This window comes from Myxine glutinosa, chromosome 6 (genome assembly GCF_964187855.1).
Source record: "Myxine glutinosa chromosome 6, kmMyxGlut1.1, whole genome shotgun sequence".
In the NCBI taxonomy this organism is placed as follows: Eukaryota; Metazoa; Chordata; class Myxini; order Myxiniformes; family Myxinidae; genus Myxine; species Myxine glutinosa.
In genome coordinates, this window is record NC_136266.1 from 69,399,554 (window position 1) to 69,425,751 (window position 26,198).

Below are 26,198 nucleotides of genomic sequence, written 5' to 3' on the forward strand. Positions count from 1 at the left end.
CAAACAGCAAACAGTCTTTATTTGAAATTTATTTGAATTGTTAATGCTTTTCCATTCAGACTTCTTTCACCAAAACCCCAATGAATCCACATTTCTTTAGTATTTTGGTGTCTCGTCTCATTTTTCTCATTTTGGACATTTTCCTCCGCCCATTAATTTGCCCACAGCCTTCATGAACTCTGCAAAAAAGCACAGAGATGGTACATGCATGTGAACGATGCCATTTTATATCAAATACGTCACCATTAGACTTTGCAGCCGAGGGAAGATCGTGAAAGACTTGTTGTACATGTTACAACACATGATAGGTGTATGTGCTTATATACTGTATGATAGACTCACCTTGCTCTGTCACAAAACCGTCCTTGTTTGTATCCAAGAAATCCATGAGCTTGTCCGCACATGGACCACCATGCAGGGAGTCCTTTATCTCACCAACGGTCACCTTCCCATCGCCGTTCTGAGGGAAGAGAATCGTTGTTTAATTTGAATCCTTTTCCCTGAATTCCCAACAATGTGCATCACAGAGCTGTACAAGCATTTCATATTCTCTTTTTGCTGCACTGTTCAATGAGTTACCACTTTGCTAATTCATGTTACCCCATGGTTTGTTACTACAGCATGGGATGTCTTATACATGGACAGATTTCACAATTAGAATGTCACGAAATATTCATATTCAGAACATGTAACCACTACGTCTCTCATATATGGCTTGTTGTACGTGTTTCATCCACCTGTACAGGTACAGACAAAGCTGAGATCAGTTAAACAAGGTGCACACTTGTCGAGCAACTTCTGCTCAAGTGAAAACGCCCAATGAGAAGAAAACGTAAACATCCAAATATCACCAGAAGTAAAGACACACATAAATAATTTCAATAAAACACGGAAACCAATCTTGGCCAAACCTTTGTATGCTGCCTCGAGTTGCTCCTTTGAGATCTGTTGCACAAAAAAACAAGAGGAGATTTTTGAAGAAATACCACAAAGAAAACCAAAATTCCTTTCTAGTGAATTAACAAGCAGGTATACGGTGCCATATAATCAGGTTATGGAGTTGAAGGAGTCGCTTGCCATTTCACCGGCATCGGGCGTGTCCTGTAGGTTCTTCAATTGCGATCTGTAAGTCTTGTCCTTGTCCTGCAGGATTTTCAACAGGTGTCTGTTGTCTTCTTTGAGGTTCTTTATAGTGTCCAGTATGGTGAAAACCCTCTAGTCGGGTGTCTTAGCTACCGCAGTTCTTTCCTTGGGCATTACAGTTTTATTATTAGTCCCCTGCCGGTGTACACCGGAGGGGACTATAGGTTTGCACTCCGTCCCTCCATCTGTCCGTCCGTCACGCAAAGAACAGCTTTCCGGACTTTTTTTTCTAAACTCTTAATGCTAATGATTTCAAACTTGGTACATGGTTTCCTCATGATAAGTTACAGATCAGGATCGAACTTCACGACGTTTCGATCATTTTTGACAAAGTTATGGCACTTTTAACTTTGGTAATTTCCCCAACAGTTTTCCGGACTATAATTTGGAGTGCGGTAAGTCAAAGCTGTTACTATTCCTTGTTTTAACTCCAATTTACATTCTGTTTCCACTTTTAGTGAGAAGTAGGGGTCTGTGCAACCATTCATGAACTTTATTTGGTGCAAATCGGATAATTTTATAGCCGAGGTACTTCAGACCGTAGGTTGGCAATTATATAATTCACACGGTGCAATATGTGCAGGCTGCCCCAACAGTTTTCCAGACGACAGACAAGACTGCCGGTCGGGGACATATATTGCAGCGCAATACTCAGAATGCTTGTATATTGATGTATTTTTGGGCAAGGTGTGTTCATTTCCTCCAGGCACAATAGCTCTCTTTATTGGTGAGATCATTTTTTTGTTTTTGTCATTCCTCCAAACAACAATCAATAGTTACAGAAATCTGTCATAATGAATGAGTTGCCTATTGTCAATAAAGTCCACAAAGGTGTATTCGGGTACCCACCCTCACCCCCATACCTGGACAAATGCATTCCCCTCCTATCTCGTCAGTTCTTTTGTCCCGTGGATATTTAGAACATAGATCATGCAACCAGGTCCGAAGAGGTGAACCTGGGAGAGGAGGGCGTGGAGCCGATTGCCACACCTCTCCCCGCAGGGCCAATTCCCCCTCTCCCACCCCCCACCCACCTTATTCAGTGGACACGCAGAATATCAGGTTCGTTTTTGTGGCCCGAGCACTTGTGTTTTGGTGAATATAAGATCACCACGAACGCACCATGGTGAAAATGGAGGACATTTCTCAATGCTTTTGTCAAGAATTTCTTTGTTTGATTTATGTTATCCCTGCCGATTATATATTCACAATATCCACCGAATATGATCGATTACTAATCCCCACAGAGACAACCTTTAATTTCAAATTGTAATGAGGATTCCCTCTGATGATAGGTTTCATTAAGATCAATGAGACTGAATGGACAATTTTACTTTTTATTATTTATTTCTATTTTGAAACGTTTTATTCGTCACCTCTCCCTCTCTGACCCCCCACATCTCTTTCCCCAGACCACGACCCCTAAATTTACTCGAATTTTTATTTCCCACATCACTTTCCAAGTGTTTTTTGATATCACGTGACTTATTTGTGACTGTATTTTGCAGAATCCCAAGTTGGGGCACGGCCGTGGACTCCTCTCCGGCTGTCGGGTCTCCGCATCAGGCTGTCCGCCTCTGCGGGGCACTGTATCTCGTGTGTGGCTACACTCGGGTTGTTGCCTCGATGTCTGGAGGTCGTGGGCTGCTTGCCGTGAGGCGCAAGCGCTGCTGCCTTTTAAAAAGCAGCGCCCCTCCACCTCCCCTCTTTACTTGGTAATCTTTTTAAAATCTTTTGCACAGGCGTGGTACCTGCGTTCTCGTAGTGTTACACCTGGATGCGCTATTTTTGCAAAATGTGGTTGAGAGGTTCTGTGGTAACTCAGGTGTAGCAGCCATTTGCAGAGTGAGATTTATGGTATTTAAGCACAAGGGGTGATTTAAATTAAACACAGAATAGAAAATGTGGAGAAGAAACAGACTTGAGAGTTGGGATGACAAGGAATTTACGAGACATGTGATTCTGGTCAATGTTGGTTGGGGTTTGCAAACACTTACCTCACCCTCGTACGATATAACTGGTGAATAATTAACCCCTCATTAACTCAAAAGTCATTTTCGTCACATTATTATTGAAAGTTCAGAATGGTTTGCAAGACTTGGTCAAGTTCTTGGTTTGGTATAAAATATATCCAGATTGAAAATCTTGTCATAAGGTTGATCACCTTGTCCTCTTGGGAAACTTCCTTTCCTGCGATATCTCCCGTTCAGTGCTCCAGGAGAGATAGGTGCACTTGTCGGCACTGCACATATAATAAATTAAATAATATCACAAGTTGGACAAATATTGTCTCAAAGATGGGACAACATTCAAACAACCTCGACGTGGCAATGCCACAGGGCCTCCATGCTTCCCACCGATGTTTGTGATCATCACGCCCAACTCCCATGTTCCACGTTGCTCTCTTTGTCACTCCGTTCACACGTATTCCTCGGATGGGCGTTAAGCTGTGTGTCCAATCTGGCAATATTTGTTTGTGCTTTGGGGGACGTTACAAACCCAACCTTGTCCTTCATCAAGAGAAGGTGAGTTATCTCCGGCACACTGAACGAATAACAAATCCATACCTGGACTACAGGTCGTCTGTTTTTTTTTTGGACGTGTCCTTGCTCGCTATGGTAGAGTGTATTTGTTGCCCGGGCACCAGCTCAGGCACTATAAACAAACCTGACCAGGTAGTTCGTATATTTCACGTGAACTGCTTCCTTCAGGTACGAAAGGCAAGCAAGTGTTACTCGAGCCGATGTTTTACCTGATATTTCGATATTGTATTTTCACATCATTGATACAAATCAAAACAGGAAGCAAAGTCTTTATTTGAACTTTATTTGAATTGTTAATGCTTTTCCATTCAGACCTCTTTCACCAAAACCCCAATGAATCCACATTTCTTTGGTATTTTGGTGTCTCGTCTCATTTTTCTCATTGTGGACATTTTCCTCCGCACATTAATTTGTCCACAACCTTCATGAACTCTGCAAAAAAGCGCAGAGATGGTACATGCATGTGAACGATGCCATTTTATATCAAATACGTCACCATGAGACTTTGCAGCCGAGGGAGGATCGTGAAAGACTTGTTGTACATGTTACAACACATGATAGGTGTATGTGCTTATATACTGTATGATAGACCCACCTTGCTCTGTCACAAAACCGTCACTGTTTGTATCCAAGAGATCCATGAGCTTGTCCGCACATGGACCACTCTGCAGGGCTTTCTTCAACTCAGCCTTGGTCACCTTCCCATCGCCGTTCTGAGGGAAGAGAATCGTTGTTTAATTTTAATCCTTTTCCCTGAATTCCCAACAATGTGCATCACAGAGCTGTACAAGCATTTCATATTCTCTTTTTGCTGCAACTGTTCAATGAGTTACCACTTTACTAACGCATGTTACCCCATGGTTTGTTACTACAGCATGGAATGTCTTATCCATGGACAGATTTCACAATTAGAATGTCACGAAATATTCATATTCAGAACATGTAACCACTACGTCTCTCATATATGGCTTGTTGTACGTGTTTCATCCACCTGTACAGGTACAGCCAAAGCTGAGATCTGTTAAACAAGGTGCACACTTGTCGAGCAACTTCTGCTCAAGTGAAAACGCCCAATGAGAAGAAAGAGTAAACATCCAAATATCACCAGAAGTAAAGACACATAAATAATTTCAACAAAACACGGAAACCAACCTTGTCCAAACCTTTGTATACTTTCACGAGTTCGTCCTTTGAGATCTGTTGCACACATAAACAAGAGGAGATTTTTGAAGAAATAGCACAAAGAAAACCAAAATTCCTTTCTCATGAAGTAACAAGCAGGTGGAAGGTGCCATATTATCAGGTTATGGAGTTAAAGAAAAGAGTCGCTTGCCACCTTACCGGCATCGTGCGTGTCCTGTAGGTTTTTCAATAGGTGTCTTCGAGTCTTGTCCTTGTTCCGTAGGATTTTGAACAGGTGTCTGTGAGTCTTGTCCGCTCTGAGCTTCTTTATAAAGAGTGTCGGGTGTGGTGAATACCCTCTCGTTGGGTGTGGTGAATACCCTCTAGTTGGGTGTGGTGAATACCCTCTAGTCCGTTGTGGTGAATACCGCAGTTCTTTCCTCAGGCATTTCGGTTTTATTATTTTATTTATCTGTTTTTGAGTAAGGTGTGTTCATTTCCTGCAGGTGCAATAGCTCTCCTTATTAGTTACATCGCTTTTTTGTTTTTGTCATTCCTCCATCCCAATCAATAGTTACAGAAATCTGTCATTATGAATGAGTTGCCCTTTGCCAATAAAGTCCACAAAGGTTTTTTCAGATATAGTCCAGGAATAATAGATTTAACCCGGAACAAATTCAAACAAAGCTGAAAATTTCAGGATATGTTCAGAAAACTGTCCTGAATAACATACTAAAAGTTCCCAGGCATCCGCCTTGTGCTTCAACGGAAATTCAAGATGGCGTCCAAAATGGCGGCAATTTTGGCATTTTATCATATTACCACCTAAAAACATGATAGAAATGCAAACAGGGTGTCAAAATACATGTTTTCAAGCACGATTGTTTTAAAGATTACATTATGAGTTTATATGACTTATATGTGTCATTCGATCGATTATGAACAATTTCAACTCCTTATAAGATTATATTTTAATTTATTATTTCCCTGGATATATTATATTATGGGATTATATTATATTAGGATATTATTAGGATTATATTAGGGATTATATTAGGGATATTTAATCCCTGGTGTTGGGCTAGCGGCTAGGGTGCCGGCTTAGGATTTCCTAGGATCCTGGGTTCGAATCTCGGTCGATCGCCGAATTAATGCCAGGGGGGTTGACTCAGCCTGTACATACCTTCCGAGGTCGGCTAATTGAGTACCAGTTCACTGGTAATTCCCTGTTTGTCGTTGAAGGCGGCAAAAAGGGTTGGCGTCAGGAAGGTGCATCCGGCCGTAAAACATTGCTTCAAAAAGGGGACCAAAAAACAACAACTACCACGGTCCCCGAAAAGGCCAACCCCCGCTTTGCGGGGAAAAATGGCCTCTAAACGGTGGTTTTATAAGATTATATTTTATCATAATCGTCTTCATCACTGTCAGGAAAAACTGGTCTAGTCTCTTCATCTTCTCCATCTTCATCCAGCAGTGATGGAAATGGTGCAGCATTGTTGCAGGTCTGGCCATTGCACTTGACGCATAAGGTGGAGCAAGGTAACCCAAGCTTCCTGCAACCGCACGACGAGCCACAGCCATCTGCTTTGCAGCAGCATGATACCATGTTTAGCAGAGTGTCAGGGGCAATGGGCTGGTCTGCTTCAACGGGAATGAGATTGTTATCCTGCAGTCTCCATCCCCACTCTGTTGGCTGCAAGGGATTGCCTGGGAAGTGGTGGTTTGCATGTTATGGTCAAACAAGATGTTACTGGATGTGGCTTTCTTTGCCCGCTGCTGTTGTTCAACTGCCTTTGTGGAGCTGGTGTTATAGCCATCAAATACAACAGTGTTGCCTGCTCCATAATGTTTCAAAGTATAGGAAACGTAACAATGACACACATCACTGTACTTCAATGGTTGTGGCCAGAACACCGACTGCAACAGATGACCCCCATCCACAACGTAGCGACACTTGTCGGGCATGTTCGGCTGTGCAGGGACAAACGACTTCAGGAGTGTACCTAGGGCACTCTTGTTTGTCTTCCGCATGGCGCCATCGTGAAACAGGGAAGAAGGTTGAGGGCCAAGTTCGTATGCCAGAAACTCTTCCAGGTCCGAGCTAGTCTTCAAGACACAGTTTATCTTGTTGAAGAAGAGATCAGGATTCACGACTGTGTTTTGCCCCCTGATGTTGATGCTATTATGCTTATCATTCAACGTCTTCACTTTGTCGCTGCGGTGCAGTGTGATCTCTGTGAAGCGTTTGCTGGCTATCCTAGAGGCCGCAGTAAAACCAACGTTCACTGCATCATCACAGTTGACCGAGACATCAGCTACAACTCCAGTCGCGATTGACACCAGACGGTCTCGTTGATAACCAGCAAATGGTGGATGCGCCTGTAACCACTGAACGAAAACACCATGATCCGTGTTGAATTTTTCTTTGGTGGATGAATGGAGATCCTTATGTTGTTCCGAGTTAGTTGTGTGTACACCAGTGAACTCCTCCAGATCATCACAGACAGGGACACATTGAGGTAAAGCATGAACCCATTTTGCCAAGGTACTGTCGGTAATACCTCGACCATGGGTCATTCCCCCACTCATTTTCAGCATCCTCATCAATAACTGCTCGATTGTTTGATCAGAGAAATTCCCAGCCCAGAATTAATTAGCTCGGCGGATTGTGAAGTAACCTTTGTCAGTGAACAAACTATACTCATCAGGTGGCATGACTTTGTTGATGGATTCCATCTGCTGGAGGTAGAGTCTGGCAGATTTGGCATAAGGAAGATGACCAGCTGCGTGGAAATGTGGAATCATCTCCCTTACACTGTGAAGGTGGAGCTTCCAATCACCTGTCCTCTCAGCTCTGACAAAGTTCAGCATCAGGATAACCTGATGGACGTATTGCACCCATAGCTTGCCAGTTCTACTATGGCTAGCTGCTTGGTCAAGCTGTTGTGACAGTAGTTGGTGGAACTGCGTAACAATTTCGTCCTCTTCTACATTAGCGGTGCCTACATCTTGGTGAATAGTGTTGTCGTGCACACAGACCAGGTGTTCTCTGTCAGTCTGATTTAACGAGTCAGACTTCTCCAGCAGGATACTTATGAGAGCTAACAAGGAGAGAATGTGAGCCCGCACTGCTCGAGAGTAAGCATGGCCAGTCAGCATGTGTACCACAGACCCATTGGCATACACTCTTCCCCACAGTTCCGCTAACCCACTCCCTGACATGATATTGCCTATACTACCAAGATATGACATCAGCAGATGAAATCCACCAAGTCGAACAATCACTCTGTCCAAGTCATTGGAAGCAGCAACTATTTCTGAAGCCTTCTGGAACAAAGGCTGAGCAAAAGTTACAGGACAGATTTTCAGATCATGTTTTTCACTTTGTTCTTGGGCAAAACACAGTGCAGAGTGGATGGTGCTGGGGTTACTAGGATCAAGATTGATGAAGGGGAGAGTTTCAATTCTGGAGGTATGAAACTCGACATTCCTCACAACAGTTTTCATGAATCCACTCCAAGGAACTCGAGATGATAGGTTCAACACATACCCAAGCATCCAAACCAAATCAAAAGCTGTCGCTTGAAGAATTTGACTGTCAGAAATGTTCAGAGACTCAACTGTTACACACTGAAGCCCAGGAACTGGCGGTTTGCTGTAAGTCTTGATGGGGATTTGCGCAAATGTACCTAATAGCTCTTTTGATGGTGCTTTCGCTGTGCGCTTGATGGGCGACTTATCCACTGTTCCGTAAGGAGTTACACATGCTATTCCACCCATAGCATGAAATGTGTTGTGACCGGTCAGCGTAGCTACGTTGAAGTCCGCATTGTCAAACACAAATTGCGTAAAACCATTCAAGCCATAGGAAGGTTCGCAAGTGGGTATTAGACTATTCTCAAAGCGTTGCACTCCCTTGTAATCGTCAGCAAAGGTGATACTGCTCAGGATATCTATCAGCTCACGTGAGGCGTAGTTGCGATGTATGTACAATGCAATGGCAAGTAGCAATGGTGAGCTAAATGACCTCGGCCTGCAGGTTGAAATGATGGAATGGGCTATGGCCGTGCACCGTCTGTTTACAACTCTAGACTGTTTATTCTTCGGATCTAGCAATTTTTGCAAGAAACGCTTTAGTGAGTCAGGAATCAAGGTGTTACCATTCTCAGTGTCTTTCATTGTGGGGTATTCAGTGAGATCATAAATTGATAAGCGAATATCATCAAGAATAATTGATGCAGCCATTTCAATTATTCGATCATTTTCGTTATAATTCCCAGTTGTTCTGTCGGTCAACCACTTTTCATGAAGGATCCAGTGCGCAGAGTCACGAAAACTGACAATGCTTGTCTTTCCAGGGATACTTGTGATGATGATGTCCTCACCATAACGTTCGTTCAGCTTATGTTTGAAGTATTTGATGGAATACCCTTCTTCACCTTGAAGAAACGTTTACATATGTTCCATGAGCACCGAAATAGAAAACTGACATTCATCATTCTCATCTATAAATGAACAGAGTGTATTGAAGGCATAATCTCTTACAGCGTCAGCTGGTTTGCCAACGGATTGTGTTTTCTCAGTATTAGTAAAGAACTCAACACCACAGGCTCTATGGTATTTGGCCTCAGCTGCTACCAAATCTATGACAGCTTTGTCAACAATTCTCTTGGCAACTTTGTTGCCCCACTCATCACATCTTTCTCTTGCGCGTTTCGAAACACTATCCTTATATTCAATGGTCTGAACATTGCTGAAGGGTTCCCTTCGTTTGAGTGCGATTTTGCTACTAGTTTCTATCATAGCGGATATATCATATATTTCTTTTTTAGATTGTCCTTGGCACAAGCAACACAATTCAAGCAAGGTCAAGTGCATAACGTCTTAGCGGAGACACAATGTGCCAAAAATCATAAACTTACCAGTAGTATGTTCTTGAGTACTTTAGATACAGTTTGTTCATTTCTCTATCACAATCAAATACATTGATTTGTGATGATGATGCTAAAAGTGACAACACAGTGACATGAGACTAATACTGAGAAGTCAGGTCATCTAGCGTGACATCATTCGCCTATGACGTCATTCGCCTATGACGTCATTCGCCTATGACGTCATTCGCCTATGACGTCACAATACCATCGCGTCGCCCAGTCGGAATAAGACATATTATAAAATAAACCTAGTATAAACCTATAATAGAATAAATCTAGGTCCTAAGAGCCTAGATAATATGTTTCAGAGTTACGGCCGTTTTTGGCCAACAATGACCTTGATAAATATCATTTGACCTTGAAAATGACACATATAAATCCTATAAACTCATAATGTAATCTTTAAAACAATCCTCGTGCTTGAAAACATGTATTTTGACACCCTGTTTGCATTTCTATCATGTTTTTAGGTGGTAATATGATAAAATGCCAAAATTGCCGCCATTTTGGACGCCATCTTGAATTTCCGCTGAAGCACAAGGGCGATGTCTGGGGACTTTTAGTATGTTATTCAGGACAGCTTTCTGAACATATCCTGAAATTTTCAGCTTTGTTTGCATTTGTTCCGGGTTTCACCTTATTTGGTGCTAATGCTCTTGGACTAATACCCACCCTCACCCCCATACCTGGACAAATACATTCCCCCCTCCCGATCGTTATATTCAGTGGATATTCAGAACATACATCATGTCACCAGGACCGAAAAGGTGAACCTGGGAGAGAAGGGCGGGGAGGGTGGGGGGGGGGGGGGGGGGTGCCATAATGTCACGCCTCCCCGTGGGGCTAATTCCCCCCATTAATTTCTTTGTTTGGTTTATTTTATCGATTCCCATTATATATTCATAATATCCTCCTAATATGATCGATTACTAATCCCCACAAAGACAACATTTAATTTCAAAGTGTAACAATGTTTCCCTTTGTTGATCGGTTTCATGAAGATCAATGAGACTGAATGGACAATTTTACTTTTAATTATTATATCTGGTTTGAGAGGTTATTTATTCCTCACCACTGCCCTCCCACCGAGGTTATTGGTTTGGTATAAAATATATCCAGAATGAAAATCTTGTAATGAGGATGATCACCTTGCCCTCTTGGGAACTTCCATTCCTGCTATATCTCCCGTTCAGTGCTCCATGAGAGGTAGCTGCACTTGTCAGCACTGCACATACAATAAATTAAATAATATCACAATTTGGACAAATATTGTCTCAAAGATGGCACAACATTCAAACAACCTCGACGTGGCAATGCCACAGGGCCTCCTCCAGGCTTCCCACCGATGTTTGTGATGATCACACCCAACTCCCATGTTCCACGTTGCTCTCTTTGTCACTCCCTTCACACGTATTTCTCCCCTCCCACAATCTCCCACATCACGCAACCCTCTCATCACCAACTCACAGGTTATTTATTTATAACATGATAGTAATGTACAAAAGTTAGTTCAAATAAAACACAAGTGCTTGGCTACATTACTGAGTGCACTTTTACACAGATTAAATAAAACGCCTTCAATTAAAAAAATGAACTGAATGAAAAGACACCTATCGTTTTATGTTGTAGCAAATAGTCTTGAGGACCTACAAAACCTGATTTTCACATTATCTCGTGCACTTAGATTTGTGATGGTTGTGTAAATTAGACAAAAATGGCATATATTCGAAATAAAATGTTACATTCTCACTATGTCAATTTTTATTTCATTGTCTTTAAATAAAAATATGCATTGATGATTAAAATTGTAATTAAATGGAATGTTTGATGTCGACGATGTCTCCTGGTGTTGTTTTTTTACATTTCCTAAAATTCCTTGAAATGTGCAATGCGTGGCAAAATAAGTGATTCGTGCATAACGCTTGGTGTCCACCAAATTCACAATAATTGTCATGTCAGTTTTTTTTTTTTTTTTTTGTATGCAAGATCGAGCCTCGTGTTAGAGCTAACATCTATCTATAATTCCACTAATCTCTGTGTGATGTGTGTGTGTCGTCTGTGTGTGTGTGTGTGTGTGTGTGTGTGTGTGTGTGTCTGTGACTGCTGTTTCTCGGCAACCACGGGTCCGATATACTTGCAACTTGCCAGGTATATTGCTGGGGACCCGAGGATGTGCCTTTTCAAGGTTTCATATTAATCGGACAAGTAGTTACCGAACTATGTCCAAAAAACGATTCGACCAATCAGAGAGCAGTGAGCTATCACGTGTGCCGAACGTGGCGAACAGACTCTGCCTCGGACGGCACATTTGAGAGCGTATTCATTTATTTCACGTTGGCAAACTATGTTGGCGCTATGTTGGCATTAAACTATGTTTTAAAACTAATTAAAACTAATTTGCGATTCATCGTAACTGCGATATGCGACCTTCCGGACAGTGAAGACTGCACTTCCGGCAGCCAATCACAGAACACGTTGTTGCGTAGGCGTGGCCGATGTGAGAGCGAGCCGAGCCGAGCACGTGCGCCATTACGGTTCGTAATTCGATTTCTTCCGGAGAAAATAATAATTTCTCGATTTCTTATGCGCATTATTTCTCCCAATTCAGTCAGAGCGAAGGGCGGAAGCGAAGAGCGTTGTTTTTTTTGTTTACGGGCGTACGGGCGGGGTAGAGCGTACGGGTAGCGTTTTTTTTTTTTTTTGGCAAGGAACGGGCACCCACGTACGGGCATGCCCTAGTCTATCTATAATTCCAGTAATCTCTGTGTGAATGTGTGTATGTGTGTTTGTATGTTTGTTTGTTTGTCTGTGACCGCTGTTTCTCGACAACCACGGGTCCGATATACTTGCAACTTGCCAGGTATATTGCTGGGGACCCGAGGATGTGCCTTTTCAAGGTTTAAAATTAATCGGACAAGTAGTTACCGAGCTATGTCCAAAAAACGATTCAACCAATTCAACCAATCAGAGAGCAGCGAGCTATCACGTGTGCCGAACGTGGCGAACAGACTCTGCCTCGGATGGCACATTTGAGAGCGTATTCATTTATTTCACGTTGGCAAACTATGTTGGCGCTATGTTGGCGTTAAACTATGTTTTAAAACTAATTAAAACTAATTTGCGATTCATCGTAACTGCGATATGCGACCTTCTGGACAGTGAAGACTGCACTTCCGGCAGCCAATCACAGAACACGTTGTTGCGTAGGCGTGGCCGATGTGAGAGCGAGCCGAGCCGAGCGCGTGCGCCATTACGGTTCGTAATTCGATTTCTTCCGGAGAAAATAATAATTTCTCGATTTCTTATGCGCATTATTTCTCCCAATTCAGTCAGAGCGAAGGGCGGAAGCGAAGAGCGTTGTTTTTTTTGTTTACGGGCGTACGGGCGTACGGGCGGGGTAGAGCGTACGGGTAGCGTTTTTTTTTTTTTTTGGCAAGGAACGGGCACCCACGTACGGGCATGCCCTAGTTAATAATAATAATAATAAAAACGGACAGACAAAACATACAAAATTAAAGGAGCGGGAGAGAAGATGGGGAGAGAGGGGAAAGCACACAGGTGCAACAGCAGAGAACAGGGACATGGCGAGATCTGTGGGAGGGAGAGGGCTTGGGGTGAGGAGGTATGGGAAGGGGTGGGGGGGGGGGGGTGGGAGAGGTATAAAATACATGGACACTGATAGGACTTCCAGGAAAGAAGTTGATATTTAAAAAAACGTGGATGTGGGGTGAATTCACCAGGGTAGAAAAGATCAAGGTTTTTGATGGGGGAAGATAAGAGATGGTGGTGAACGGCTGTTTTAAAGACCTGGAGGGAGAAGTGGGATTGAAGAGAGTGAGGGAGTTTGTGCCAGAGGCGGGAGAAAAGAGGAATGAAAGAGTGAAGGTGAGCAGAGAGTCTAGATTTTGGCAATTTCACCATAAGAGGGTTGCAGGCAGATCTTGTGCGACCTGTAGGAATATTTGGAGGCAGAGCCCAGAGAGAGCTGGGGAACAAGGCCGGAGAGGAGTCGGTAGAAGACGGAAAGACCACCAACCTGCCTGCGGTGAGTGAGTGAAAGGCCCTCGGAGTTAGCTTGTTCACGGGAGATTCCAATGATTCTGAAAGCTTTGGTTTCAAGAGTGTGAAGTGCACTCTCGTTTTCATTTTGTTGGAAACGAAGCATGTAGCAGGTCTGCTGCTTCAAACTCGGATCATCCAATATATGCAGAACAACATAATACAGCATAATTACTGTTTCCTGAAACTTTATTTTTCCACTAGATGTAACACTTAGTATACCCAGGATTGTAGCCATGCACACCAAACACTTGGCATTAAGAGGAGTAGGCCTACTTGTGATAAAAGTAGACGAACTTTCTAAATTTTATATACAACACTTTGAAGAGGTACACGATGACAGAAAATGCACCTGCCACGTCGCATGGCCTCAGGCACTATAAACCAGCATACTCCGATTTCATATCTACACCTTAGGGTGATGGCAGTTTGGCGTGACAAGAAAACCAGTTTGTGCGTTCTAAAATAAAGTGGTGCCTGCATGCGAAGGCTTCCTTCAAACTCAGCACAATCAAAACTTTATTCACAACTACAAAAAGTTTAAAAACCTTTATCGAGGACTTCCGTGACATTCTCAACCATTGCTGATACAAAGGTAAAGTTTTATTTTGATCTTGGTTATTCATTATATACGTCCTGCAGAGTTATTAAAATTAGTCATTATGGGTAATAATGTGAAATGGGAGCAATCATAAATGGCCCGGGTTAACAAAGGTGCCTGAGGTGCACAGGCCGTGGGCCCTTTGTCGTGGGAGGGCCCTCAAACTTTACCTTTATTTGCGTTTACTTTTATTCATAAATTTATCAGCTCACTGCCATTTTGGAAGTACGTTGTGGCAACTCCAAGGCAGCGATATTTCAAGGAAATACCTTCATATTGTTTTGGAATTATGTGAAAAAGTACTTATATAAAATTTAATTCTGCACATCTGCCAATAACCACAGAGCTACAACGCTACCTGCACATCTGCAGGTGGTGGTGTAGCTCTGTACGAGGGATGGGGAAGGGCCTGCACATCTGCCAATCAATGAATTTGGCTTTTTTTTAAAATTAGGATTTTATGGTCAATACCGGGTTAAAATGGATTCATTGGCCAGCGTTCTCGGCTGAGACTTCCGTGACATTCTCAACCATTGCTGATACAAAGGTAAAGTAGTATTTTGATCTTAGTTATTGTTCGTTACGTCTTGCGGAGACATTAAAATTCATTCTTCTGGGTAATAATGTTAAAGGACGGTAATCATGAATGCGCATAAACGTAAACTGTCATGCGCTGCAGGTAGGCTTCAACAGGTGGCCGTTTTGTCACGATCTGTAGGTCGGCTGAAATATCGATAAAAGGAGCAAATTTACCTGTACTGTGTAAATTACGGATGCAAATTTAACTTTCTGATGAGCAAATTTTCTTTCCTGTATCCACACCTGTACCCACTGTAGGTTGTTTAATCCCGTGTACCCACCACTGCAGAAAAATACTTTCAAAGCCTTCCTTGGGTGTACAGTACGGTATATTAAATATTCCTTCTTTTTTTCTTTGCAGGAGCGAGGCTCATGGAAGAGCAAGTTAAATTGACTGTGGGGCAACCAAGGGAATGAATGAACAAGGAAGGAGGAGTCACAGGAGAGGGAGGAGCACAGGATATTGAAACTAGCTAGTAAGATGGTTGGGTTAGGGTAGGTTAAAGGGGGTATATAAATATCAGGGGTCAGAATTGGGGATGACAATTAATGCTGGTACACTCCAAGCTTGGAGTTCTGGAGGGAAGAGTGAGACCGAGCAGAATGTAGAGTGTGGATTTTTCGTGAGGAACAAAGGAGTTGAGGTGCTATGTAGTCAACCTGGATTTTGGAAATTTACCCAGGAGGGGATTTTAGACCAACACGTGCATCCTGGAGTTGAAGGGAGTGTCGGAACAGAGACATTTTCCCTTCCTGCGATGTGAGAGCAAAAGCCACTGAAATAAGGCCTCATCGTGGGAGAATCCAATACTTGTTAAGAGCTTTAGATTCAACAAAATCTATGACAGACCGCTCTGATGCTGCAGCACCAACCTATAGCAGACAGCAGGACTGCATTGAGCTCTTGACAAAGGCTTGGTGGACAGGTTGGGTGTGTGCCAAAGAAGAATTGCTTATTTTGATGAAGATCCGGATGAGAATTTTTTTGAAATGATTCTTCACCATTGAGTGATAGGGCTGTAACCGATATATACAGACTTGGCATTTAATATGGAATATATTTTTTTCTTGACTTGGGTTTACTTTCTGAACTCAGTATATCAATCTGGTGAGTTTCTTTTACCCTTCGGTGATGTCTTTGTTGAAAGAACCATGTCACTGATTGTCTTTCGCAGCAAGAAGTCAATAACAGGATTATATCACAGGTGCGTGACAAAATGTAAGGACAGGTACATTTGACGATTGGCTTCACAATCGGATATATAAGGGTTGTTGCGTTCTGTATTAGTGGAAAACAACTGCTGCACGTCTACAAAAGTTGTTGCCGCTTCCTCTGGAAATGGTCCGTCAACTTGACAATGCTGTTTGTCATGGACTGGTGGCTTTACGAAATTCTGGCATGAAACAGCGTTCTATTGCTCGGCAGTATGGCATCACTCAAGGTCAGGTGTCAAAGATCCTGAAACGAAATGCTCAGCGGGTGTCCCTACTCCAATACCGAGGCCAGGACGTCCCTGCAGAACCACAAGGAGGGATGATAGCCAGCTGCACTGGTTAGTCCGCAGTGGTCGTACCAAGTCAGCTATTCGGGTTAGGGCTGAGTGGAAGCAACTGACAAATGTGCCTGTATCCAGAAGGCTAGTCAACCAATGACTGGTTCAAGCAGGCTATCGTGCCAGGCGTCCCCTGAGAAAGCCACGCCTGACCAGACAACACCACCAGCGCCGATTGCAGTGGACCAGAGAGCACCGTCAATGGCAGCCAGGACACTGGAATCATGTGATCTTCAGTGACGAGTCTAGATTTCTGGTCTATCGTCAAGATGGCCACGCCCGAGTGTGCAGACAAGTGCATGAAGCCTACAACAAAGATTGTATAGTGCCAAGAGTCGAAGCTGGAGGTGGTGGGGTGACCGTTTTGGCTGCTTTTCATGCAGGGGGCAAAACTGACCTGGTTGTTCTGAATGGAAACCTGAACCAGTCCAAGTACAGGGCAATTCTGGAAGAAACATTGCTTCCATTTGCTCGTGCAGCCTTTTTTTTTTTTTTTGTATCCTGAATCGAGGCTCGTGAAAGAGCTGAGAGCTGAAAGTTCGAGGAAACTTTGTCTTCCAAGATGACAATGCACGGCCTCATCGTGCTCGCATCATCCAACACTTTCTTGCTGAGCGTGGTGTAGAGCATATGGAGTGGCCTGCCATGTCCCCGGATATGAATCCGATAGAGAACTTGTGGGCAGAATCAATGCGTCAAATCGACCACTTGGATCAGCAGCCTGCCTCTGTGCGTGAAATGCAGCAGGCTATTGTCACTACATGGCAAGCGATTCCTGTTCAAACCTTGGCAAATCTCGTGAACAGCATGCCTCGACGTGAACGAGCTCTCCTGAATGCTCGTGGGGGTTACACGAAGTACTGAACTGTAATTTTACTGTCCGTAATCCCAGTCGTAATTTAACTTTTGTTTTTGTTAAAAAAAAATTTGGCTAATGTGCAAAATAAAGAGGTACTTCTGGAAAACGTACAGAGGTTTAACACAGTACTGTCCATGAATTGAGTTCGATATCAGTTTACATCACTTTCAAGGATCAATTTATTTGTTTCGAAATGTCAAATGTGGTTTTTGTTTCTTTTAAAGGTCACATAAACAAAATCTAGAATAATTTCAACATAATTCCAATGAACTTTTGGTTCTAAGACATCTTGAAAAGTAAGTTCACCCCCACAAAAAAAATAATCCATATTAAATGCCAAGTCTGTAGCATGATGTTTCAAAAAGTCATGGACGGATTCGGACAAAACTTGGTGGACAGGTTGGGTGTACGACAAGGACGAATCGATTCGATTTTGGTGAAGATCCGAATTTGGATACGGTTAGGAGTATTTTATAAATTTTATAAGTCATTTATCTCACCAATGAGTGACATCTCAGCCAGCAGAAACGATATGGTAGCACGATATTTCAAAAACTTTTGGACGGATTATAACAAAACGAGATAAATTAGTTGGGTAGGTGACAAGAACGGTTTTGGATGTCAGGATCCGAATCCGGCCTATCAGTGGAAATGTGGAATACAAACATAAATTGTTCAATCTGGTGGAGGTATGCTCTCTAACGAGTGCCGTTCTAGTATAATTATTTGACTCCATTTAAGCGAGGTGACACGGTGCAGCCCAATTTTCACTCTTTAGACGGCAATAATTGTTTTGTGTCTTTAGCCATTTATGCCAATTCCCAAAGAGACAGGATATTGTGGTGTCAAGAGTATTTCCGTCTGTGTGTGTGAGTTCATGTCGTCCATAGTGTCCCCGATATCTTCAACAAAGTGTCACGTTGCATAAAAGGGTTCCCTAGACAAATACCCTGGCGAGGATCTGCATTGTTAAATACATTATTTACCGACTTGAGTGTCAGTCAAAGTGCTCTTGCAACAAAGAGAAAATAAGCGAAAGCTGTACAAATTATGAGTCGACCATGCACAATGAGGGTGCACTGCAGGTGCAGTGTCCAGATCGTATTTCAATTTGAACAATGTACAACTGCCCCTGGTGTAACCTGTTTATCTGCAACAATATCCCTGGTGTGGGAATTACATTATGTTTCATCAAAGTGACATTGTTTGTTGCTTCAGATTGTGTTGCAAAAGTCTTGTCAAACTGCACAATTATGGAGGCCATTTTACTCCAGTGATATGGAATAGACTTGTCCATATGATAGCATAGATGTACGCACACTTGTCGAAGGCACCCGACTCCCCACCAGGAATAAGCACCTTGTCGAACTCGGACAGTTTACAAAAGATTTATTAACAGTACATGCACGGAAGAAATATGATTGGCAAGTAAGCGAGTAACACCACTGCAACGATACGGTAAGATCAATCCCATCACAGCACTCCACAATTTCTTAAAAGCTATGGCCAGCAACCTGTTTATATACAGTCACGTTAAAAAGTAAGTACACCCCATGTAAAGTTTTGACTTTTTCAACATATTTCAACATACAGCTATTTGATCTTCATTTCAACAATATTGATCGTTAAAGGTGATATAATAAAACAAATGCATGAAACATTTACATTATTGTAGTCCATTGTATAATTTAAATAAACATAAATGCAAATTTCGCATGTGGAAAAAGTAAGTACACCCCTACATTTATCACTGCTTCAAATACCTAAAATTAGAATCAGGTGCACCAACTCAGATGCAAATGATTTGAACATCGTTAAAGAGGAACTTGGAGGAACCTGTCTTACTTAAACGTCAGACATTTAGTTTGGTTTGCTCTTTGTTGTTGAAGTGTGCGGTGTCACCATGCCTAGATGAAAAGAGCTCTCTGAGGCCTTCAGAAAGAAGGTTATAGATGCCTACGAGTCTGGGAAGGGATTTATAAAGATCTCCTGGCTTCAAATCAACTTCCTCAAGCTTAACTGTGATAAATCTGAAATAATCATCATTGGCCCAGAAACGCTCACAAAATCCACCCATAACTTTGCCCTCAACATCGTCGGTATCCCAGTATCCACCTCCCCTCACATCCGGAATCTTGGCGTCATCTTTGACCAAACCCTCTCCTTCGACAAATACACTAAACAGATCACAAAGTCAGCCTTCTTTCACCTGAAAAACATTGCCCGTCTCCACTCATCCCTCTCCTCCACGGCTGCAGAAACCCTCATCCACGCCTTCATCACCTCCTGTCTGGACTACTGCAATAGCCTCCTCTATGGTTCACCCTAAAAAATCACCAATAAACTCCAATACATTCAGAAATCCGCTGCCCGTCTAGTCACCCATTCCCGGACCCGTGACCACATCACCCCCGTCCTTTACAAGCTTCACTGGCTCCCCATCCCCCAGAGAATCCAGTACAAAATTCTCCTCTTGGCATACAAAGCCCTCCATAACCTGGCCCCATCCTACCTGGCTGACCTCCTCTCCAGACACACTCCCACCCGCAACCTCCGCTCTGCTAGTACCAACCTCCTGACCCCCTCCATCCGGACCAAATTCAGATCCTGGGGGGACAGGGCCTTCTCCATCGCTGCTCCCACCCTCTGGAACTCACTACCTCACACCATCAGAGACTCCTCCTCACTCACCACATTCAAAACATCACTAAAGACCCACCTGTTCAACACTGCATTCAACATTCAACCCACAGCATTTAACCCCTGACGATCTCTTCTCCTTCTCCCTCCTTTTGCTTTAAATATTTCCCTTTTGATTCTTGTCTTTTTTCAATTGTTGTTTTCATGTATTGTTATGCGTTATGTTTGCCACTCTGTCAAAGCGCCTTTGGGCTTCTTGAAAAGCGCTATACAAAATAAATGAATTATTATTATTATTATTATCTCCAAATAATTTGAAATCAATCATTCGACTGTCCGGAAGATCATCTACAAGTGGAGAAGATTCCAAACAACTACCAACTTGTTCAGGCCAGGCCGTCCCAGCAAGTTCAGCCTGAGAGCAGACCGCAAGATGCTGAAAGAGGTCTCTAAGGACCCCAGAATGTCATCACGGGACCTACAGGTAGCTCTTGCCACTGTTGATGTCAAAATGCACGAGTCTGCCATTAGAAAGAGGCTGCAGAAATTTGATTTACATGGGAGGTGTGCCAGGAGGAAACCTTTGCTGTCCAGAAAGAACATCAGGGCAAGACTAAAGTTTGCCAATGAACACCTGGGCAAAGACCAGCACTTCTGGAACAATGTGCTCTGGACAGATGAGTCAAACATAGAGCTATTTGGCCACAGTACCAGAAGACATGTTTGGAGAAAACCAAAGACAGCATTTGTCCACAAGAACCTGATACCAACTGTAAAGCATGGTGGTGGAAATATTATGGTTTGGGGCAGCTTTGCTGCATCAGGGCCTGGGTAGCTCACCATCATATAATCCACGATAAATTCTTCATTGTACCAGCGGTGCTAGAGGATAATGTGAGGCCATCTGTCGGAAAGTTGAAGCTCAACCGAAGGTGGACCTTGCAACATGACAATGACCCTAAACATACCAGTAAACCCACCAAGGAATGGTTGAAAAAAAGAAATGGAGGGTTCAGGAATGGCCAAGTCAAAACCCGGATCTAAATCCCATCGAGATGTTGGTGGGGATTTGAAACGAGCTGTGCATGCAAGAAACCCCTCAAACATCGCACAGCTGAAATAATTCTGCATGGAGGAGTGGGCAAAAATTTCTCCCAGTCGATGTCAGAGACTGGTAGACAGTTATAAGAAACGCCTACTTGAGGTTGTTTCTGCCAAAGGTGGGCAATACCACCTATTAAAGCCAAGGGTGTATTTACTTTTTCCACATGCGAAATTTGCATTTATGTTTATTTAAATTATACAATGGACTACAAAATGTAAATGTTTCATGATATTTGTTATATTATATCACCTTTATCTATCAATATTGTTGAAATGAAGATCAAATAGCTGTATGTTGAAATATGTTGAAAAAGTCAAAACTTTACATGGGGTGTACTTACTTTTTCACGTGACTGCTCTTCTTCTGCTCCAATCGGCTCATCTGATCATGTGCTTGTTAAAGTGGACATCTCTCTGACCATTCTCAGGGAGCCTGCTCAGCGTCGACGAGTCTGGCATTTCACTCAGGCCAACTGGCACGGTCTTCAAGCAGCCATCAATCATCTGGACTGGTCTCCCATCTCTACCACCTCTGACATCAACTCATCCTGGGAATTCTTCCAAAGTAAATTGCTCTCTCTCATGCACAGATTTATCCCATCTCGTCTTCAGTTGTCATACCCTTCCTCCCATCCATGGTACACGGAATCTTGTGGTGAGGCTATTGCCCAGAAACAACTTGCATTCGTCTCCTGGAAAGCAAATCCAACGGAAGGAAATCTCATTTCCTTTCACAAAGCCCGAAACAAGTGTGTGTCCACCCTCAGGAGAGCCAGGAAACAATATCTCTCCGTTCTCAAGACCGAACTCTCTTATCTGTCTCCCTCTTCCAAATCCTGGTGGCGTCTGGTCAAATCTGTTTCTGGTGTTTGTTCCCCCTCCATCCCCTCCCTTACCTCAAACGGCTACACAGCTGACTCCGCACGTGAAAAAGCTGAATGCCTCAACTCTGTGTTTGCCTCCAAATCTTGTGTCCCAAACCCATCCCTCTCTGTACCCACCGTACCCAGTCGTACCCAGCTGCTCCTGGACTACATGTCCTTTCCTCCTGACAAGGTGGAAAAGTTTCTGTCAACCCTCGACTCTGATTCTGCAACTGGACCTGACGGCATCAGCCCACGGGTCCTAAAATCCTGTTCTTCTGCTCTTTCACTCCCTCTCTCTGTTCTCTTCACCCTCTCTTTTGCTCAAGGTCAACTGCCATCTGCTTGGAAATCAGCCAACATCACCGCTTTGCACAAAAAAGGTGCAAAAACAGATCCTAGCAACTACAGACCAATCAGCCTTCTCCCAATTATCAGCAAAGTCATGGAATCCATCATTGCTTCGGATATGAAATCTTTCTTCTTCTCCAATGGCTTAATCTCTGATCATCAATTTGGTTTCAGACCAGGTCACTCTACTCTGGACATGCTGCTTCTGCTGTCTCAACAATGGATGGAGGTCCTCAATGCCAAACAGGAAATTAGAGCTGTCTCCCTCGACATATCACGTGCCTTCGATACGGTCTGGCACCCCGCTCTGCTCACCAAACTCTCCTCCTTTGGTATCCATGGAAATCTGATGAACGATGCCATTTTATATCAAATACGTCACCATTGGACTTTGCAGCCGAGTGAAGATCGTGAAAGACTTGTTGTACATGTTGCATCACATGATAGGTGTATGTGCTTATAAACTGTATGATAGACCCACCTTGCTATGTCACAAAACCTTCACTGTTTGTATCCAAGAGTTCTATGAGCTTCTCCGCACCTTTCACACTTTGTAGCTTTTCCCTTATCTCACCAACGGTCACCTTCCCATCACCTTTCTGAGGGAAGAGAATCGTTGTTTAATTTTAAATCCTTTTCCCTGAATTCCCAACAATGTGCATCACAGAGCTGCACAAGCATTTTATATTCTCTTTTTACTGCAACTGTTCAATGAGTTACCACTTTACTAATGCATGTTACCCCATAGTTTGTCACTGCAGCATGGCATGTCTTATACATGGACCGATTTCACGATTAGAATGTCACGAAATATTCATATTCAGAACATGTAACCACTACATCTCTCATATATGGCTTGTTGTACGTGTTTCATCCACCTGTACAGGTACAGACAAAGCTGAGATTAGTTAAACAAGGTGCACACTTGTCGAGGAACTTTGCTCAATTGAAAACGCCCAATGAGAAGAAAGAGTAAACATCCAAATATCACCAGAAGTAAAGACACACATAAATAATTTCAATAAAACAAGGAAACCAACCTAGTCCAAACCTTTGTATGCTGCCACGAGTTGCTCCTTTGAGATCTGTTGCACACAAAAACAAAAGGAGATTTTTGAAGAAATAGCACAAAGAAAAAGAAAAATCCTTTCTAATGAATTAACAAGCAGGTATACGGTGCCATATAATCAGGTTATGGAGTTAAAGGAATCGCTTTCCATTTCACCGGCATCGGGCGTGTCCTGTAGGTTCTTCAATTGGGGTCTGTAAGTCTTGTCCTTGTCCCGAAGGATTTTCAACAGGTGTCTGTTGTCCTCTTTGAGGTGCTTTATAGTGTCCAGTGTGGTGAAAACACTCTAGTCGGGTGTCTTAGCTACCGCAGTTCTTTCCTTGGGCATTACAGTTTTATTATTAGCCCCTGCCGGTGTACACCGGAGGGGACTACAGGTTTGCACTCCGTCCCTCCATTTGTTCGGTCCGTCACGCAAAGAACAGCTTTCCGGACTTTTTTTTCTAAACTCTTAATGCTAATGATTTCAAACTTGGTACATGGTTTCCTCATGATAAGTTACAGATCAAGTTCGAACTTCACGACGTTTCGATCATTTTTGACAAAGTTATGGCACTTTGAATTTTGGTAATTTCCCCAACAGTTTTCTGGACTATAATTTGGAGTGCGGTAAGTCAAAGCTGTTACTATTCCTTGTTTTAACTCGAATTTACATTCTGTTTCCACTTTTAGTGGGAAGTAGGGGTCTGTGCAACCATTCATGAACTTTATTTGGTGCAAATCGGATAATTTTATAGCCGAGTTACCTCAGACCGTCGGTTGGCAATTATATAATTCACACAGTGCAATATGTGCAGGCTGCCCCAACAGTTTTCCAGACGACAGACAAGACTGCCATTCGGGGACATGTATTGCAGCGCAATACTCAGAATGCTTGTTTTACTTATGTATTTTTGGGCAAGGTGTGTTCATTTCCTCCAGGCACAATAGCTCTCTTCATTGGTGAGATCATTTTTTTGTTTATGTCATTCCTCCAAACAACAATCAATAGTTACAGGAATCTGTCATAATGAATGAGTTGCCCTTTGTCAATAAAGTCCACAAAGGTGTATTCGGGTACCCACACTCACTCCTATACCTGGACAAATGCATTCCCCTCCTATCTCGTCAGTTCTTTTGTCCCGTAGATATTCAGAACATAGATCATGCAACCAGGTCCGAAGAGGTGAACCTGGGAGAGGAGGGCGTGGAGCCTATTGTCACACCTCTCCCCGCAGGGCCAATTCCCCCTCTCCCACCCCCCACCCACCTTATTCAGTGGACACGCAGAATATCAGGTTCGTTTTTGTGGCCCGAGCACTTGTGTTTTGGTGAATATAAGATCACCACGAACGCACTTATGGTTAAAATGGAGGACTTTCCTCAATGCTTTTGTCAATCATTTCTTTGTTTGATTTATGTTATCCCTGCCGATTATATATTCACAATATCCACCGAATATGATCGATTACTAATCCCCACAGAGACAACCTTTAATTTCAAATTGTAATGAGGATTCCCTCTGATGATAGGTTTCATGAAGATCAATGAGACTGAATGGACAATTTTACTTTTTATTATTTATTTCTATTTTGAAACGTTTTATTCGTCACCTCTCCCTCTCTGACCCCCCACATCTCTTTCCCCAGACCACGACCCCTAAATTTACTCTAATTTTTATTTCCCACATCACTTTCCAAGTGTTTTTTTTATATCACCTGACTTATTTGTGACTGTATTTTGCAGAATCCCAAGTTGGGGCACGGCCGTGGACTCCTCTCCGGCTGTCGGGTCTCCGCATCAGGCTGTCCGCCTCTGCGGGGCACTGTATCTCGTGTGTGGCTACACTCGGGTTGTTGCCTCGATGTCTGGAGGTCCTGGGCTGCTTGCCATGAGGCGCAATCGCTGCTGCCTTTTAAAAAGCAGCGCCCCTCCACCTCCCCTCTTTACTTGGTAATCTTTATTTAATCTTTTGCACAGGTGTGGTACCTGCGTTCTCGTAGTGTTACACCTGGATGCGCCATTTTTGCAAAATGTGGTTGAGAGGTTCTGTGGTAACTCAGGTGTAGCAGCCATTTGCAGAGTGAGATTTATGGTATTTAAGCACAAGGTGTGATTTAAATTAAACACAGAATGGAAAATGCGGAGAAGAAACAGACTTGAGAGTTGGGATGACAAGGAATTTACGAGACATGTGATTCTGGTCAATGTTGGTTGGGGTTTGCAAACACTTACCTCACCCTCGTACGATATAACTGGTGAATAATTAACCCCTCCTTAACTCAAAAGTCATTTTCGTCACATTATTATTGAAAGTTCAGAATGGTTTGCAAGACTTGGTCAGGTTCTTGGTTTGGTATAAAATATATCCAGATTGAAAATCTTGTCATAAGGTTGATCACCTTGTCCTCTTGGGAAACTTCCTTTCCTGCGATATCTCCCGTTCAGTGCTCCAGGAGAGATAGGTGCACTTGTCGGCACTGCACATATAATAAATTAAATAATATCACAAGTTGGACAAATATTGTCTCAAAGATGGGACAACATTCAAACAACCTCGACGTGGCAATGCTACAGGGCCTCCAGGCTTCCCACCGATATTTGTGATCATCACGCCCAACTCCCATGTTCCACGTTGCTCTCTTTGTCACTCCGTTCACACGTATTCCTCGGATGGGCGTTAAGCTGTGTGTCCAATCTGGCAATATTTGTTTGTGCTTGGGGGACGTTACAAACCCAACCTTGTCCATCATCAAGAGAAGGTGAGTTATCTCCGGCACACTGAAAGAATAACAAATC

General features: G+C 43.0%; 2 protein-coding genes across 4 annotated transcripts; both read right to left on the minus strand.

Moving 5' to 3' along the window:
- Positions 1–7,385, minus strand: LOC137429934 (uncharacterized). The gene is made up of 3 exons (XM_078781047.1): positions 5,028–7,385; positions 343–945; positions 1–179 (listed from the first exon to the last, which is right to left on the minus strand). The coding sequence occupies exon 1, from the start codon at positions 7,383–7,385 to the stop codon at positions 6,417–6,419; it is 969 nt and encodes a 322-aa protein (XP_078637173.1). The 3' UTR covers positions 1–179; positions 343–945; positions 5,028–6,416.
- LOC137429935 (uncharacterized) lies at positions 7,260–24,573 on the minus strand. Of its 3 annotated transcripts, none has more exons than XM_078779976.1 (4): positions 23,403–24,573; positions 22,833–22,950; positions 10,891–10,967; positions 7,260–10,515 (listed from the first exon to the last, which is right to left on the minus strand). In XM_078779976.1, exon 4 carries the CDS (start codon positions 9,051–9,053, stop codon positions 7,458–7,460), a length of 1,596 nt encoding a protein of 531 aa, XP_078636102.1. In that variant the 5' UTR covers positions 9,054–10,515; positions 10,891–10,967; positions 22,833–22,950; positions 23,403–24,573; the 3' UTR covers positions 7,260–7,457. The 3 variants fall into 3 exon arrangements, with proteins under 3 accessions (XP_078636102.1, XP_078636103.1, XP_078636101.1); XM_078779977.1 differs by having other exon boundaries at positions 22,893–22,950; positions 23,392–24,573; XM_078779975.1 differs by having other exon boundaries at positions 23,392–24,573.
- Positions 24,574–26,198: the final 1,625 nt, after the last annotated feature.

Coding starts and splice junctions, on each gene's coding strand:
- LOC137429934 (XM_078781047.1), bottom strand. CDS start 7,385: ATGACCCATGGTCGAGGTATTACCGACAGTACCTTGGCAAAATGGGTT.
- LOC137429935 (XM_078779976.1), bottom strand. CDS start 9,053: ATGGCTGCATCAATTATTCTTGATGATATTCGCTTATCAATTTATGAT.